At 41.4% G+C, this 18,139-nt stretch overlaps 1 protein-coding gene across 5 annotated transcripts in view; it reads right to left on the bottom strand.

Annotated features, from left to right (window-relative positions):
- ARHGAP8 (Rho GTPase activating protein 8) overlaps window positions 1-18,139 on the bottom strand; it is a 126,320-nt gene that overhangs the window by 86,096 nt on the left and 22,085 nt on the right. For all 5 annotated transcript variants that reach the window (XM_067559346.1, XM_067559345.1, XM_067559344.1 and 2 more), the window contains exons 2-3: window positions 15,196-15,309; window positions 6,181-6,321 (exon numbers count right to left, since the gene is read on the bottom strand). In XM_067559346.1, coding sequence (XP_067415447.1) covers window positions 6,181-6,321; window positions 15,196-15,232 — 178 coding nt within the window. In that variant the 5' untranslated portion in view covers window positions 15,233-15,309. The remainder of the gene's footprint in view (window positions 1-6,180; window positions 6,322-15,195; window positions 15,310-18,139) is intronic.

Below are 18,139 nucleotides of genomic sequence, written 5' to 3'. Positions count from 1 at the left end.
ATCAGAGGGCACAACCAGAGGAGTGGTCAGGGGATAAGCCAATGGTCAGAGCTAGGAGTTCACAGGAAAGTAGGGACTATGGTTGGAGCAGGAGAAGACATGGATTGGAGCAAGGGCTGATACAAGAAGCAGGGCTGGCACTGCCGCGGCTATGGAATGCACTGAGCATCCACTGGGCTGCTGTTACTACAAGGGTAATGATGGTCTGTCAGCCTTTCTGTCCAGTCAGGGAGCACAGTCACTTAGTGAGGGTTTATTGGGTCCAGCTGAGCTCAGTAAGTTGCTATGTGACTAAACCCAGAGTCAGCTGAGTTCCTGACAATTCCCCCCAGCTCCTTGACCATGGCTTGTCAGGGTATCTTCGATAAATTCCCACTAGAGATCAGGAGCATGAACATTTTCTTCTGGTTCCCAGGACCTCTCTGCTGGCCTGTACCCCTTCCAGTCTATCAGATATTGGAATTTCCTCCTCCTGACATGTTGGGAGTCAAGGACCTGATGGACTTCATATTCCTTCTGCCCGTGGACAATTACTGGAGGTAGAGGAGGGTCCACCCAATTGGATCTTGATTTGGACTTGCGACAAGTCTTATCTCCTTCTGCAAGGTTAGGGGCTGGCTGTCACTGTTGATCAGCATATGGTGTATATGTTCCTTTCATGACAAATAAGCACACTTTGAGCTTCTGGTGTGTTTCCTGGAGATAGAGGACGAGGTCCATGGCTACTAGGACAGCGGAGCTTTTCAGCAGGTCTTGATGCAATCAGGGGAGAAAATTAAAATTTGCAAAGAATAGGGCCTGTTAAATGTTGGTTGAGTTGTATGTGAACTCAACCAAATAACTATGGGAGCCAACCAGAAATCAGAGTTGGAAATTCAGAAAACAGTAGAGATACTGCTCCAGGATCTGATAGTCAAACTGAAAGAGTCAATCTGTCTGTGGATGGTAGGCTGTCAAGGTGAAGGGTTTAGTGCTCAGAAATTGCTGCCAGAATAGAGAAATGAACTGAGGTCTTTGATCTGAAATGATGCATGTTGCCATGCCATAGTATCAAAAGATGTGTTCCAGGTAAGCTTGTGCGGAAAGCTTGTTCGAGGAAAGCACCTGAAGCTGGGAGCTGCCCTTGAGAATATAGAGACAATCCCCACGATAAAGGAGGTCTTGTTACAGATGAAACCTTGAATCCGAAGAAGCACTGGTGGTTCTTGGAGTCTGGCAGACTGGGGCCACAAATGGGTCACTTCAAAGGAAAGAATGAATAGTAATTATCAGGTGACCAGTGGTGGTCCCACAGACAAAGTGGTAAGTTTTAAGAATGGTGGTGTGAGCTTCCTGCTCCATTTTGTAGTACTCATCCTTGTAGGACCAGGCATCTGCCTTCCTGATCTTAATCTCTGGATGTTACATAAACAAAGTTAAATCAGGAGAAGAAAAAGGCCTAGTGATTCTGATATTGGTTGAGTCGGTGTGTTGTTTGTAGATGCTTCAAGTTCTTGTGATCTGTCCGGACTTGGACAGCAGTGCAAGCCCCTCATGGAGGTGGCACCAATTCTCAGAGGCAACCTTGATGGCCAGGGCAACTTATCCCATATGTCATAATTTCTCTCAGCAGCAACCAGTTTCCAAGAGAAAAAGCGCAGGGTTGAAGCAACTGGCAAGGGCCTGTAAATTGTCAGAGGACCGTGCTATTGTGAAGTTCCAGGAAACAGTTTGAACAATGAAGAGCTTTGTGGGTCCAGATGGGTCAAAATGAGAGCAGAAATACATTTTTTCAAGGTGTTGAAAGCCACCTGTGTATCAATGGACCAGGTGAACTCAGTCCCCTTCTTGAGAAGGGTTGTTATATGAGGTATCAGGTTAAAGGACCCTTGGATGAATCACCAGTAAAAATTTGTGAGCCCAAGGAACCATTGCGCTCTGCATGTATTTGAGGGCACTTTCCACTCGCTGATGGCTGTAACCTTGTGGAGATCCATGAAAGTCCCATTAGAGAAATGACAGACCAGAAACTTCACAAATTTCCATTTCTCAGGTTTCATGTAAAATTGATTTTTTGCAAACCCGATCAAGAACAGTTTGCATCTGATGGTCATGGAGTTCTTGATTCTCTGAAAAAATGAGAATATTGTCTAAGTACTGTAGATGATCACTAATTGGTTGAAGCTATCTATGAAGTCATCATTCATGAAATGCTGGAAGATAGCAAGGGCATTACATAGACGGAATGGCATGACCAAGCATTCAGAACGGCCGTAACTTGTTTGAATTGCCATCTTCCACTCTTGGCTTCTGACCAGACTGTATGCTCCACAGAAATCTAGCTTTGTGAAGACCTGAGATGAACACAGTCTTTTCAGGAGTTCGTTTATGATAGAAAAGGGATATTGATTGTGGATAGTGATCTTGTTTACGGCTCAATAATCAACACAAGATTAAAGGGAACCATCCTTCTTAGCCACAAAGAATATAGGTGCTCCTGCTGGGGAAGCTGAAAGGCAGACAATTCCGCAAATTTTCCTCAAGGCACTCCCAGATGGCCTGCAGCTTGGGTTCTGATAGGACATAAATGTGTCTGAAAGGCATCTCTGCTCTGTTCTTGGCTGAAGGTGGATTGGGGAATCTTAACTGCAGTGAGAAGAGAGAGCATCCCGTTTGTCAAATACTTTTGCATATTCTAGGTACGTGGCAAGAATTCCTGGCACAGCTAAATAAATCTTCGGTTTGCAACTCTGGATTCTTCAGGGACAGGATCACACTGCATAATGAGACCAACCATTCGCTGGAGCTGGATAGGCATGCTTGTCAGCACCATGGGGAATGGAAGAATATAGATCATGAGTGCCAGCTCATGAATGATGAGCCAGTGGACACCAAGGATAACTAGCAAGTGCAAAGCACTGATAACACCAAACTGCAAGGTCTCTCAGTGACCACTGAGGATAATGAATTCAATGCCCCTTGAACTCCTGGTCAATGAAACTGACAGTAGTGCCCGAGTTGACCAATGCTTTTAAGTGGACACCTGGCATGGCAGAATGCCAGAGGTGAAGAGGGAGATGGAGTGGGGCAGAGGGCTGGTTAGGGGAAGCTAAGATGCTAGTGGATAAGTGGCAGTGTGATTCACTACGGGGAGAAGGAGAGGGCCAACCCAACCCTAGTCCTCCTACTGGGATCATACGCTGACATTTTCTTATCTAGGGGTAGGCCAGACCTTGGCCAGGCTCCTGCTGCAATGTGCCAGGGAATCCCACAATATAGGCACAACCCCAGGGCCCAATGACTGTGCTTTTAGTCAGCAGAGTGATGTGGCTAGGCTCGATTGACTTGCATAGGTTGGGGGTCTGGTAGAGTAACTGGGGCCCCAGGACACAAAAGCGTTCTGGCCAGTGGGGGTCGAGTAGCATGTTGTTTTTCTTGAGCTCGCTCCATTAGCCGATCATCAAACCTCTTACAAAAATTAAGGTTCCTCGGTTAGGCAAAGGTTCCACACATGCTAGTGTATCTTTCATAGAGTTGTTGAGTCCGTGCCTTAAGTCAGTACATATTTGGCAACAGACAAGGGACTCTGCCAGAAGACATGGAGAACAGCTTCTGCAGTATGCTCTCAATTAGGGTCATCAAAGATGCCATTGCCTGTACAAAATTCTCAAACTGCTGGAGATGAGTACTAGACCTTGAAGGAGTGGGGATGCCCACTTCAGGGCCTCTCTGATGAGCAGATTAACCCATGCCCAATCTGTGGCGTACAACTGTGGTCGCAACATAAACTAGAGACCACACTGGTTAAGGAACACATGAAATTTGGCACAATCCCCATTAAACTTATTGAGCAGTGGATGCGAGTTGGGGGCAGAAGACACTGTGTGGGCTTGTACCTGGGCCTGGAGGGCCACATTCTGGTCACGTAGTGTGGTGACCTGAGCCTGCAGTTCCTGTAGATGCTAACCATGTCCGAGAAGGTGGTTTGGGCTCCTATTGGGGCTGTTACGGAGGGAAGCTCCATGCCAGGAGGTGAAGTCCCCTCTTATCTTTTAGTGGGGTGCTCAAACTGTCACACACCAGGGTGTAGGCAACACTACTTACTGGTCAGAACAAGAATCTGGCCCAGTGGTCACAGCAGAATCAGACAACAGAACTGGACTCATGGTCAGGAGGTAAGCCGGTGACTGGAGTCAGGAGTATAGAAGAAAGTAGGGACTCAGATTGAAACAGAGCAGGCAAGGGTTGGAGCAAGGGCCAGTACAAGAAACAAATCCAGTACAGATGTTGGCATGGAGCACACAGAGCAGAAACAATGCTGCTGTTGCTACAAAGCTTAAATGGTGATCTGTTGATTACGGAGCACAGTGAAGGTTTACTGGGCCCAGCCAAGCTCATTGGGGTGCTGGGTGACCAAGCCCAGAGTCAGCTGAGCTCCTGAGACAAACATCCTACAATACTTTTTGTAGATAAAAATCTTCTGTTCTGTCAGATTAGTATCTTGCTCAGCAATAGAGTTGAGTCTTGTACTCTCTTAACCATGGATTCAGCTCTTACAATGGGTCTCAAGTTTGTGGTGAACTTGAGGTAAATTATATGTATTTTTTTCAGGTAAAACTATCTTCAACAGATATTATGGGTCAAATCATGGTCCTATAGAATTCAATAGTAAAATTTCCATCAATTTCAATTTCAGCGAGGCTAGGATTTCACCCTATTTGTGCAACCCCTACTCATCTCCGGATGTATGCCATATCAGAGTGAACTGGCTCATCTAATATTTCAAGATCTCCACAGTAAATCAATTGATCAAGTACTAATGACATTTGGACTTCCATCTATAGCCTGGATTCAGAAAAACACTTAAGGATATGCTTAAGTTCATCCTTATTCAGAAAATTCATGATCTAGCAAAGAAAAGGAGCAAAAACTGTGCCATAAGTTTGTAATGAATTTTGGGATTCATCAGGATGACAAATGAGAAATACTATTCATTATTATTTTGTTCTGTAAAAAAATGCCAGGCTTTGTAGTTGAAATGTCAAGGTTACTCATAAGCTCAGGTTTATGCATTACTGTAGTGTTGCTAGTTAAAATAGCGCCAAAAAAAAATTAAAGGAAAAAAAATAAGGGATATTATTAAGATAAAAATATGTTTAAGATCATAGAATCATGGAAATGTAGGACTAGAAGTCATCTAGTCCAGTCCCCTCCACTTATTGCAGGACTAAGTATTGTCTAGATCATCCCTGACAGATGTCTGCCTAACCCACTCTTAAAAATCTCCAATGATGGAGATTCCACAACTTCCCTAGGCAATTTATGCCAGTGCTTCACTATCCTGAGAGTTAGGAAATTTTGGGTGTTCCCCCCTCCCCCCCCACTGTCCAACCTAAAACGCCCTTGCTGCAATTTAAGTCTATTGCTTCTTGTCCAATCCTCAGAAGTTAAGGAGAACAATTTTTCTCCCTCATCCCTGTAACAACCTTTTATGTACTTGAAAACTGTCATGTCCCCTCTCAGTCTTCTCTTCTTCAGACAAAAAAACCCAATTTTTATAATCTTCCCTTATATGTCATGTTTTCTAGACCTTTAATCAAGATGTGCTTACCTGTCATTAATAAAATGCTATAAGTTATTAAAACCAGAATTTTAAAAAAAATCTAATGACTGATTTTCAAAAGTGTAAACCATCTGCAGCTCCCATTGACTTTATCTTTGAAAATCAGATGAAACATTTAATTTTCACCATCTACACTGATGGTTTACTTTTTGCGTGTCATTCATTTTAGACAGTAACTAGACTGTTCAGTTACTTTTCTATTTCTTGTGTGCTAGCAGAATGATCATGTGTCCGACTTCAGAACACACAAGAGATGAAAAACAAAACAACTTTTCACTGATTATAAACAAATACATCTATTCATATTTAGGACTTGTAATTTTTTTTTAAAACAAAACCAAACCTGAATTTTTGGCCTATGGTCCTGAACTAGCAAAGCTCTGAAGCATGTACTTAACTTCTAATCACATGTTTGAAGTTAAGCACATTGCTTAGGTTCTTTTCTGGATCGGGGTCCAAAGTGTCTACATCATTCCCATGTATCACTTTAAAGAGTGTAATATGAAACAGTATAATAAGGTGGTGAGTAACATCTGCTAAAACTAGGAAATCTCCTGCATTTTAGTTTTTATACATACCTGCTAACTGCACAATGCCATGCCTTGCAACATCGTAGTATGGATGATTGATGCTTAGTTCAGTGTCTTCATCTGCTGTTGGTGTGAAGGAGGTCTTTCGCTCTTCCATTATTGCATGTTCTGCCTCATCTTTCTGTAATTCTAAAGCAGTAAGCAAGAATCTATAAAATCAGCTACTAAAAACCCTTCTTTTATCTCTCAGACAATATTGAGATGTTGAGATCCACCCTCCAGCCTCCCAGTGATGCCAGCCTTCTTCATTCACTCATTTATTACATTTTCAAACAAGCACATTCACGCTTTCTTCCATGTTGCCCTGCGTACGTGGGAGCAGCTCCCCATAAACATCTGCAAAGCTCTCTTATTGCCCTCCTTTAAGTTCTGCTTGACTATGATACCCACAAAAATTTGACAGTGGTTAGGCAGTTGATATGCTGTGACCTCTGCTTTGCGTAATAAGCAGTGTTGTCTCATTGTTTCCTTATGCTTTCCCAGTCTGTTTGTCTGGCGTATCTTGTCTTATACTTGGATCGTAAGCACTTTGAGACAGAAAAACCACTGTTTGAAACACTAAATGCCTTGGAATACACAGTGGACTAGACAGCATAAGAAAAGCACTAAGGGCCCGATGCAAAACTCAGTGAAGTCAATAGGAGTCTTTCTATTTACTTCAGTGGACACTGGATTGGACTCTCAAGGCCCAAACTACCGTCTGTTGAAAATTGCAGTGAAAGGTAGACTTGGCCCCTTACTGTACATGGCTATGGTATTTCACCACAAATAAGTCTGATACTTAAAAAGAGATGATCCAAAGCATGCATAGGCCGAGGTGTTGGAAAACAGAAATATCTAGATGAAGAAATACATTGTGAGCTAAATGCAAATTCACAGCCATTAGTATTTCAATACTGTTCAAAAGAAAAAGATCCTGAAAAATATACTAGAATAAAATTATAATTGATATACTAACATACAAGTGACTTGGCGGCTTAAATTAAGAAAGGCTGATATTTAAAGAGATAAATTATTGTTTTCCCAAAGCATATCATTCACTGTATGTCAGCTGTTTCTTTTATCATACAAGTTATATTAAGATGGAATTAGTATTACTATCAAGAAGAGGAGGTCACTTACCTGTAACTGGAGGTTCTTCAAGATGTTTTGTCCCTGTCTGTATTCCACTGAGGCTCATGCATACACACCATGTGTCCGGAGTCAGAGAATTTGAAAGTAGCGTCCATTGGTCCGTGCATGCACCCTGGCTTGCCTTATTCTTCCGACCAAGACGATAAAGGGTGGGGCAGATTGACCACATCTTCAGTTCCCTTTCTATTGTGTATTGACCAATCCGCAGCAGATGGGAAGGCAGGCAGGAAGTGGAATACAGATAGGGACCACACATCTCAAAGAACCTCCAGTTAGATAAGTAACCTCCTTTTCTTCTTCAAGTGATGGTCCCTATTGTATTCCACTGAGGGTGACTGACAACCAATACCTAAGTCAGAGGAGGGTAAAACGATGAGGATAGAATTGTTGTGCAGAGAACTGCACCGATCTCCATGTGGCCGCGCTACATACTTCTACAACCAGAACGTCCTGAAGGTAGGATGTGATCGAAGCCTGAGCTCTCGTGGAGTGAGCCTGCAGCCCTCTAAGGGGAGGTAAACCTGATAGTTGGTAGCAAAGTTCAATGCAACCAGAAATCCATGTGGAAATTTTCTAGGTGGAGATAAGCTTGTCCCAAGTCCTCCTGCCACTGCAACAAATAGTCTGGGGACTTCCTGATTCATTTTGTTCTCTGCAGGTAGAAGGCCAGAGCTCACCATAGTCAAAACTATGGAGTTGACGTTCTTCTGCAGAAGCTTGTGGTTTTGGAAAGAAAAACAGGTAAGTTGATGGCTTGACTGATGTGAAACTGGGAGACCACCTGTGGTACAAATTTAGGGTGTAAACATAGGGAGACTTAATTCTTCTGGCACAACATGAAAGGAAGGTCTGCCATCAGAGCTCACTGACCCATCTCGCTGAAGTAATTGCAACCAGGAAGGCAACTTTCATGGCAAGGAGGGACATGGAGTATGAAGGTAATTGCTCAAAGGATGGCTTTGTTAGCATAGAAACTAGATTCAAGTCCCAGTGTAGTGCAATCATATGGACAGGTGGGAAGGTTCTGATGAGGTCTTTTCAAAACCTAGCAGTTAGTACATGCATAAAGTCAAAATAAGCTTTCACCAGAGGGTGGAATGCTCTAATTGCCACCAGATGGATTCCCAAAGAACTGAGGACGAGACCTGACAACTTTAAGGAGATAATATAGTCTAGGACGAGGAGGATCCTTGTCAATTCTGGCTAGATGCCTTTCTGTTGAACACAAGATGAGAAGTGTTTCCACTTGGCTTGGTAACATCAGCTAGTGGAGTCTTTCCTGATGCTGGAAAGAATGTTTTGTACAGCCGAAGAACACATCTGTACTAAAGTAGATGCCCAACCAAATACCGCTCTCTGAGGTGTAGAACATGTGGATTAGGATGTGAGATCTTGTCACTGTACTGGGCCAGCAGATCAGGGAAGCTGGTTGGGATGACATACACAGGAAATTGGGAAACCAGAACCTGTCTGGACCAGCAAGGGGCAATCAGAATGACCGTAGCTCTGTCTCATGAGATCTTGTGCAATACCTGAAGCAGGAGTGGTAGTGGAGGGAAGGCATAGTTGAGTTGGTCTGACCAAAAGAGTATCACCCTGAGAGCAATGGCTGAGGCCTCCCCTGGAGCAGTATGCATTTGCTGTTCATCTGAGAAGCAAATAGATCTCTGGTTGTGGTCCCACACCAGGAGAAAATGCTGTGTATTATGGAATTGTGAAGTTCCCACTTGTGGTCAATTGCAAAATGTCTGCAGAGCAAGTCTGAGAATACATTTTGTGTTTCAGGAAGATAGACTACAGACAAGAGGATCTAGTGATTGTAGTCTAATGAAGCACCAATTCCAGATTTTGACCGCTTCCACGCATAGAGCATTTAATCTCATTTCCCCCATTTGTGGATATAGGAGACTGTGGTGGTGTTGTCTGATATGATGAGAATGTGGTAGGAGTGAATGAACAGAAGAGAGGATTGGCAGGCCTTTCATACCACTCAGAGTTCCAGGATATTTATGTGCACACTGGATTTCTTATAGAGACCATGTGCCCTGTGTCACGTAATCGTTCATGGGAACTCCCTAGCCTACCAGACTTGCATCAGTGATGATCATCTTGTCTCGGGTGCAGGAAAGGGAGGGAACCCCACTGCACACCAGATGTGGGTCTGTCTGCCAATGGAGGGATGACAGTACCTTGTCAGGGATTGTCAACATTAGGTCCATGGAGTGATGGTTGGATGAGTAGATGGACTGGAGCCATGTCTGAAGGTCAAGTTAGAGTTATGCAAAAGGGGTTATGTACATACAGGAAGCCACGTGACCAAGAAGGGACAGGCAAGTCTGGCAGGAACATGAGGATTGTTCCTGATGTGAACTCTGATGTTGCTCATTGTCTGAAATCTGTCTGTTGGTAAATAAGCTCGAGCTCTGACAGAGTTTATGGTAGCCCCAATGAAGTCCAGAGACTGTGTGGGCTCAAGGATTGATTTCTCCATGTTGATACTGACCCTGAGAGAAGAGAGGAGGCAGAGTAGCATCAAAGTTGACATTTGGGCTTCTTGCCTGGATCTGGCAGCCAGGAGCCAATCATCAAGATATGGAAACATGAGGCAGCCATAGCAACTGATGTGGGCCGCTATGATGGAGAATATTTTGGTGAAGACTGGGAACAGTGGCTACTCCAAAGGGGAGCACACTGTAATGGAAATGATGGGTCCACACTGCGAATCTGAGGAAGCGTCTGTGGGCAGGGCGAATATCAATGTAAAAGTAAAGCGCCTTTCATATTGACAGCTGTAAAACACATCCCTTTCCCTAAGGATGGAATTATTGCTGCCAGTGGGACCATATGAAATTTGAGCTTGTGGATGAAACAACTGAGGTACCAAAGATCTAGGATTGGTCTCCACCCACTTTACTTCTTGGATATCAGGAAGTAACTTGAGTGGAATTCCACTCCCTGATATTCTGGAGGAATGTGTTCTATTGCTGCCTTTTGTAACAAGGAGCTTACCTCTTGGGTAAGAATATTGTCATGAGAGTGGCCCCAAAGAGGGTTTTTGGAGGATGTAGTGTGACAAACTTGACCATATAGCGATGGCGGGTGATATTCAACCCCCATCTGTCCATTGTTATCACACTCCAAGCATGAGAGAAGTGCAAAACAACCCCCAAAGGAGGTAATAGGGCTGTGAGATGGTAAATTTAGTGGTCAGCAGCTCTCAAAAATACATCTAGGCTGGAGGTGGAATCTGTGACGTTGAAGCCTGCAAGAGAGGGCCCAGGAAGGTGAGACCTCTGTTTTCTGAGGGGCTCACAAGGTCTCTGTGGATAGAATTGAGAAGACTTGTGTCATTGTGTGGACAAATGTTGGTAGAATTTTCTTGTCAAGGCGGGAGTGTAGATGTCCAATGAGCGAAGAGTAGCCATGGAGTTTTTCAGAGTATATAGTAACTCATCTGTCTTCTGCTTAAAAAGATGGATTCATTGAAAGGGAGGTCCTCGATGGTGGTCTGAACTTCATTAGGAAAACCAGAAGAGTGGAGCCAAGACTCTTGATGCATGACTATCACTGTAGCCATGGCTGTGGAGAGGGCGTTCACTGCATCTGCCGCAGATTGAAAGGCAGTTCTGGCCACAAGTTTCCCCTCTTCAACAAGTGCCTGAAAACTAGTGTGATCTTGTTATGGAAGGCTATCAGGAAATTCCTCGAATTTGCTGTAATTCAGGAAATCATATTTGGCTAACAGTGCCTGATAGTTTGCGATCCTGAATAGGAGACTAAAAAATGAGAATACTTTACAATCCAGAAGATCTAAGCACTTCCCTTCTTTATCTGCTGGGGTAGATCAAGGGTGATGTTGATTAGATCTTTCTGAAGCCGCCTGGAAATTCAGGAGTGAATGTGAGAAAAGAAATTTGGAGCCTTTGGCTGGAACACAGTAGCATTTTCCCGGTCCTTTGGAAGGAACTTTGCATGTGGACAGAATATACCATACTGTTCTGTAAGGTTCTAGTATGGCTTTGTTAAATTGGTAATGCTTTTCTTACTGGCACCAAGATGTGAAAGGTATCCAGAAGCTTGTGCTGGGAATCTTAGATCTCTTCTAAAGGAATTTGGAGTTCCCCTGTGACGCTCCTTAACAGCTCCTGGAATCGTCTGAAGCGATCCGGCACAGAAAGAATGCAGCCACCATGTTGGCAGGACAGGAAAAGGGAAAACCTGCTAGTTCTGGCAAAACCTCTGGGACCAAGGTAAAAAGTTATTTTTCCCTACCATCAGGTCTGTATGCCTGGTGGACAGATTCCTCTAAGCGGAAGCAGGCAATTATTCCCTCGTGGACTGGGTGAATTCTAAGGGGGGCTGTATTGTGCCCGGGGTCCCCAATAGGGCCCATAGGTCAGATCCGACAGAGACTGGGGGGATCCCCATAGCATCAGGACCATCGGCTCCATCATGGCTGGGACATGGTGGTTTCCATGGTGCATAAGGGCAGTAAGCTGAAGGTGGTTCTTCCCCTGGTTCCGAGACAGAGGAGGAGGAGACGGTAGAGCCCATTTCTAGTAGTGGTAGAATGTAGATAATCAGTATGGAGGATGAGGGGCCCCGTATTGGGGAAATGTCCCTTGGTGGAGATATCTTTCTAGAGGTGGAAGGGCCTGACTCTGGATCCGGGAAGGCAAAGGCCTCCTTGGAGCAGGTCTGGTTCTGGATTGTCTCAGCATGTCTCTCCTTCTCGGTCATTGGAACCAGCGCTGATGTCTTTCCAGATACAGGTGGGTCTCAAGTCTTGTGGGATTCAAGGGACGGCGATACCAAAGGATCGGCACCTGAAATCATTTGGTCCCATTGTTTTGGGGTATTTTCTTGTGTCTACGGGACTTAGGCCATCCTCGGTCCCCTTGGGCACTGCTAGTGGAAGGAGCATCCATCTTCTTTGATTTGGAGGAACATTTAGTCCCATATTTATGGGAATGCTTCCTTACCTCCCAACTAGGCCCCTCCATGGAATGGTTCTGCCAGCATCAGAATCAGCCATAGTAGCAGGATCTGTGCTCCTCGCTGAATCAGGCCAATGTACAGGAAGGGTTCCTCGGCCTGGGTCTGAGTACAGTCTCATGGTGAGCTCTATGAGATATTTCCGGAGGCAAAGTGCCCAGCCTTCTCGGGTGTAGTTGGGGAATGATTGGCAAATACTGCACCTTGCCATGATGTGAGCTTCTCCCAGGCAGTAAAGACAGAACTGGTGGTCATCACTGATCAACAAGGATCATGGGCAAGAGGCACAGAGTTTGAAGCCCAGAATCCTGGGCATAGATTTGGGGTTTGGGTACCAGACTAATTATTAAAACTTTTAAAACTAGAAAAGAAAAAACATTTTAATCTACAATAAAAACTATTTAAAAACCACGTACAAATATTGTTTGTAGAAGTGTATCCGAGATGAGGACACAGTTCCAATCTGGACCATGAAGTGGTGAAAAGGAACTGAAGATGCACTCTAGCTCACCTCACGCTTCTGTCCAAGGTGAAAAAGGGCGGGGCACATTGATTGCATGTGCAGAACAACGGACACTACTTTCAAATTCCCCAGCTCCAGATGAATGGTGTGCATATGTAATCCTCAATGGAATACAGTAGGGGCCATCACTTGAAGAAGAACACTATTATAACTCCATTTTTTTGGGTGTTTCAACAACATTTTGCATGCTGAACACCTACTTTTTTATATCTTAACCTCTACCCAAGATACATTGAGGAAAAGAGTATACTAAGTATTGATTACAATCAGATTTATGTACAAATTATCAGCAACTCTGGGGGGTACCCTTTTTTTGGTTTGTTTTCCATTGCACAATTTTCCAATATCTTTCAGATTATCCTTTAAACAGTAATATAATAGGGTTGTAGGGTGTTTTTGGTCTCATTTTGCCTTTTAAAATGGCTTTGTAACAAAATGCATTTAATAAACCATGAAAAATGGTTACACTCATGGCTGGCCCGGGGGTGGGGGGAGGGGAGGGAAGAGAGTGTGTGTGTTGTTTAAATATCATTACCTTCTCCCTGAGCTCTCACAATAAAGAATCCATGGAAAATAAAATTGTGGCATTTTTAGACTTAGAAAAAAGATGTAGCTATCAAAATAACCCATTTATGACTTCCTTACACATGAAAATATAAAATTCATACCATTACCTACAAATTTATTCTTCCCTATCTATTAAAAATGATAAACTACAAAAGCAAAAATATACCACTCAACAGATAGATGCTCTGGTTGTAAGGACAGAACACTTTTTCTCTGAGAGCTGGTTGGGAAATAGTGATAATAAAAACACAACCCAGGCATGATTTTTTTTTTTTTAAATACAACCAACCAATCAAAAAACATTGCCGCGCCGCACCCCACCCCCGAAAAAAAACAAAAACAAAAAACCATCCCAATTTAGAATCATGTGAAAAATAAGAACAAGGAAAACTTCTGTTTTGCCTTTGAATTTTAAGTTTCTGCATAGTATACCCAACTTTAGTAAAAAAACAAAAACAAAAAACAATAAGTGGGGGGGAGGGGAAGAAAGAGTTGCATATTATCATCATCAGGTGGACTAGGGTAGTTATTTAGTGAACAAATGTGCTTACGAATACGGAGTTCACCAGAATCAATTGATTAGGTCAATAAAGTCTTTTGTATGCTATACAGTATACATTTTAACATAAAAAACCCAGAAATTTAAACCAAAGTTTTATAAACATACAGACAGAGGAATATTGCCACTGTGTAAGCTTATTTCATACTGTACATAGGCAACAGGTTTCAATTTTTAGTGTAAAAGTTTATAATTAACTCTGACTGGTTTAAACTCACATGGTAAAGAACTGCAGATGGAAAGCAAACATGTATATTCATTTGTACTAGAGTTGCACGCAGGGACTCAAGAGGTCCTATTACAATCATGAACTATTTTGAGACTAGCTATATTGAACTGGTTGAAATAATTCCTTATTAGCCATTCTTTAAGTTTTGGCAAAGGTAGGAGGGAGGAAGTGGAAAGATGTCTCAGTGTAAAAAATGTGTATTGTTCCATACAGAGAACAACCCAACTACTGTATTTTGCCTATAAATAATATGAGTTCATCAGCCTGCTTCATGAGTCATAACATAAAATCATCAGTTACTAATGGCCCAGTTTTTGCTGTTAACTCTGCTTATGAAAGGAAACGAAAAGCCTGATCCAAAATCCACTGAGGTCAATGGGAATTTTTCCATTGACTTAACTGGATTTTGGATCACTTCCTAGGAGTGAAATGGCTTTCCAGCTGCTGTGGAAGTACATGACGATTGGGAAATCAAAGAGATTAATATGGGACAGGGCAGGAAAAAGTAAAATATAGATTGTGAAAGGTTCCTCCTCTGCTGTTCAGTCGGGCAACCTCAAAAGTCAGGGTTTTTTTGTTTTTCTAAGCACTGATTTTTTCAAAATGATGAGCCCCAGGGTCATATTGCTCTGTTCTTGTAACATATTCAGAGATAACATGCAATACCGCAATCTCTCTGCCCATTCAATACTTGTCTCTTTGGAGTAATGAATCCCATTTGTGCCACAATATGTGATGATGGTGATATTCCAATAGCGTAGAATTGCAATGGGAACATATACCAATAATTCATAAAAGCTGCATGTATTAAAGTAACCTTCAACCCTAAGGGATTTAAGAGGGTACACATCAGTACCGTGGCTATAACTCATATTGGATTGCTCAAAGTAGTATTACAAAATGCCTGTGAAGTTTCTCACTTAGTGAAGATTCTCTATTAAATCATCTGTAATTCTACAAAGATATCATTTCAAGTTCAATAAAAAAAATATTTACCTATTTCGGCCAACTTCTCAAAGTCAATTTCAGACATGCTTTCTGTTAGGAACAAGCCTAAATTTTGCTGACTGATATTTGCTGGAGTTGATGCTTCTTGGTTCTCAATCAATCCTAGAAAAAACAAACAATTACCATCACTGTGGAAAAAGCCTTCAGCATACTCAACACTTTTATTTACACTGTGTATGACTAAAGAAAAAATCCTATTACCCAATCATAGTTGTGTAATTGGAACCAAATCATTTTCATTTGGTAGAAATGATGTTACAATAAAGAGGATTCTAATAGGTTTAGCAGTCAAGGTAATATAATGTGTCATAACAGGATTTTTAACGAAGATGATCTATATAATTATTTATTTTGGATTTTTCCCTTCTTCAAAATACATATTTAATATACATTGTGATTACAGCCATCAGAATTAAGAAATAGTCAGTAATCTCTTCTTGGGCTACATAATTCCTCTTTGCTATCTTTATTTTGTTCTGCTACAACAATAATTCTAATTTGACAAACCTGATTTCATATCAAACAAAATCACGACAACTTCAGGTAGACATTAGAATACAACACTAAATACTTAAGCTGCACAGCACCTCAGATATTTTACCGAGTCAGAGATATAAATTACTTAGCCAAGATCAACACAACTATTCTGTGTCAGGAATTGGATTTAGAAGTTCCAGCTCCCAAATTCTTGTTTCATTCACTAGACAATACTACACTTCTCTTAAATTCAAAATCTGGACACAAATTGCCATGGAGGCTAGAAAGGGGTCAAGCTTTTCAAACTCTTCCTTTGTTTTAATTTTAAAAATACCACTTTTTGTAGTGGTTTTCTTTATAGCATTAAAAAGAAAATTGGTAAAGTCATGGCTGGGTTGTAGAAAAAGTGCACGAGTAAACTCAAACCTTTCCCCTTTCCTCAAGCTTAAACATCAGTAACGCTATTAATTGGAAAATCATCTCAGGCACTGGTGGGGCAAACAAGCACACAAACCATTTAGATTTCCTTGACACTTCCCATGCTCGTTACTGCCACATTACGTAGCTCACACATCCCACAAAGGTTGTGGGGTTTTCTTCTTCCTTTTTTAAAAATACTCTAGAAATAGGTTTTTAAAAATCCACAGAGAACTAACATATTATTAGTATTCCCAGTATGAAGTAGGGGCTCATTTCAGCAAAGCACTTAAACGTGCTTATTTTTAAGCACATGTAATTCCTATTTAAAACACATTTTGCTGAATTGAGACCCACATCATTAGAAGGGTCACACACACAATGCTAATGCTACATTTAAATCATATATTCAAAAGCCCTGCTTATGACTAATCTTTGGACAGATGTGTGGAATGTTAGAGCTCTCACCTTCTTCCTTTGGATGCCTTATCTATTTTGTTACATATATTTGTAAACATTTGATACTAATGTGAACATAACCACTGCTGGCCAAAGTCAGCTACGGTTTAACTCCACAGCAATTAATGCAGTTGTACTGCTTACAGCAAGGCTGAATCTGGGTTCCACTCTTTAATTATGTTAATTAAACAACAAGATAGAACAGGGCACACAAACTCACTGCATATCAGACAAAGATGATTATAAAAGAGCTCCCAAAGAGGGTTAAACTAGAACTGACTGAATTTCCATTCCATGAAAACTCCAACATTTCAGGGGGGGAAATTGTTCTGAATCATAACAAAATGTCAAAATTTGAGATTTTCTGTGAAACAGAAAATAAAAAAAAAATTGTTTTGGGTCAGTCAAAATGTTTTGTTTCAGTTTTGAAATTCTTATTTTTTAATTTTATTTTTACATTATTTTAAATTAGGACAATATTTTAAAAAATATAAAATAAAATCATGTAAAACAAATGGTGATTGGTATTCGAAATAGCAACTGGAAATTGGTAATTGACATTCAAATTGATAATTCATTATGGTAATTGTCCTGGTAATTGATTATTGATGTGGTAACTTGTATTCTAATTGATATGGTAATTGGTACTTAATTTGCTCATGAAAATCATTTTGTTCCAATAAGATTCAATGTTTTGACCTTTTCAGAACATGTCAATTTCAATAAATTAAACTTTTGCAATGGAAAAATGTTCCATCACAAATTTTTTGACCAGCCCTAGATTAAATTTACATAGTTTATAGCCTCATACACAATTGTGATAGGCCCCAATTCAGACAAGCACTTAAGCATTTAAGTGGTTTGCTGAATCTGGACATTAATCACACATTAGTTTGTTTGTAACTATACAGCCAATTATTCTTTTGTTAAATTCCACCAATTTATCTTTCACTATCACTTACACTCTGGGCTGTCAGAACGTCAAACTCAACAGCTAATCTTAAAGACAAGCAAAGCAACTAAGTGGCCATTAGCAGCTCTGTTCTAATCCCAAACAAATTCTGCAAATCAATTCCCAATCCCCCTCATCCCAAACACGTTCTGCAAATCATAGTCCAATCTCCCTCTCAAATAGCCAGACCGAAGAGGGGGAAGCAGTATCTTAATGTCAGGCATACCCCTAGACCCTTCCATCCCATCCCAATCTTAAAATCTAAGTCCATGTTACATATCATCATCAACTCATTTCAATTTTCTGCATTAGACACAGGGAACCATCCATGCAGAGAAGCTTGCATGATCAGGGCCTAAAAGAGTTTAAGTTAAAAGAACCTAAGTATTTTAAATGTTTGTTCTTAATTTTAAACATCACTACTAGAACCTAAACTAATAATACTCTTAAAAAACAAAAACAAAAATTCAGTCCTACACTGGGGATTTTTTTTCCTCCATCCAAATTATTCATGAAGGGTAAAGATGAATCTATTTACAAGAGTCTCTGAATACTGCTATAATGCATGCTATAATATTCTTAGGGGGAGAAACAAAAACCTGAATAGAAGAGGGAAAAAAGTACTAT

The sequence above is a fragment of the Emydura macquarii genome, unplaced genomic scaffold (genome assembly GCF_026122565.2).
Source record: "Emydura macquarii macquarii isolate MOO-44397 ecotype Brisbane River unplaced genomic scaffold, CSIRO-AGI_Emac_v2 contig_2205, whole genome shotgun sequence".
Classification (NCBI taxonomy): domain Eukaryota; kingdom Metazoa; phylum Chordata; order Testudines; family Chelidae; genus Emydura; species Emydura macquarii.
The sequence above is the reverse complement of the archived record's forward strand: the minus strand, read 5'-3'. Positions and strand labels throughout refer to the sequence as shown.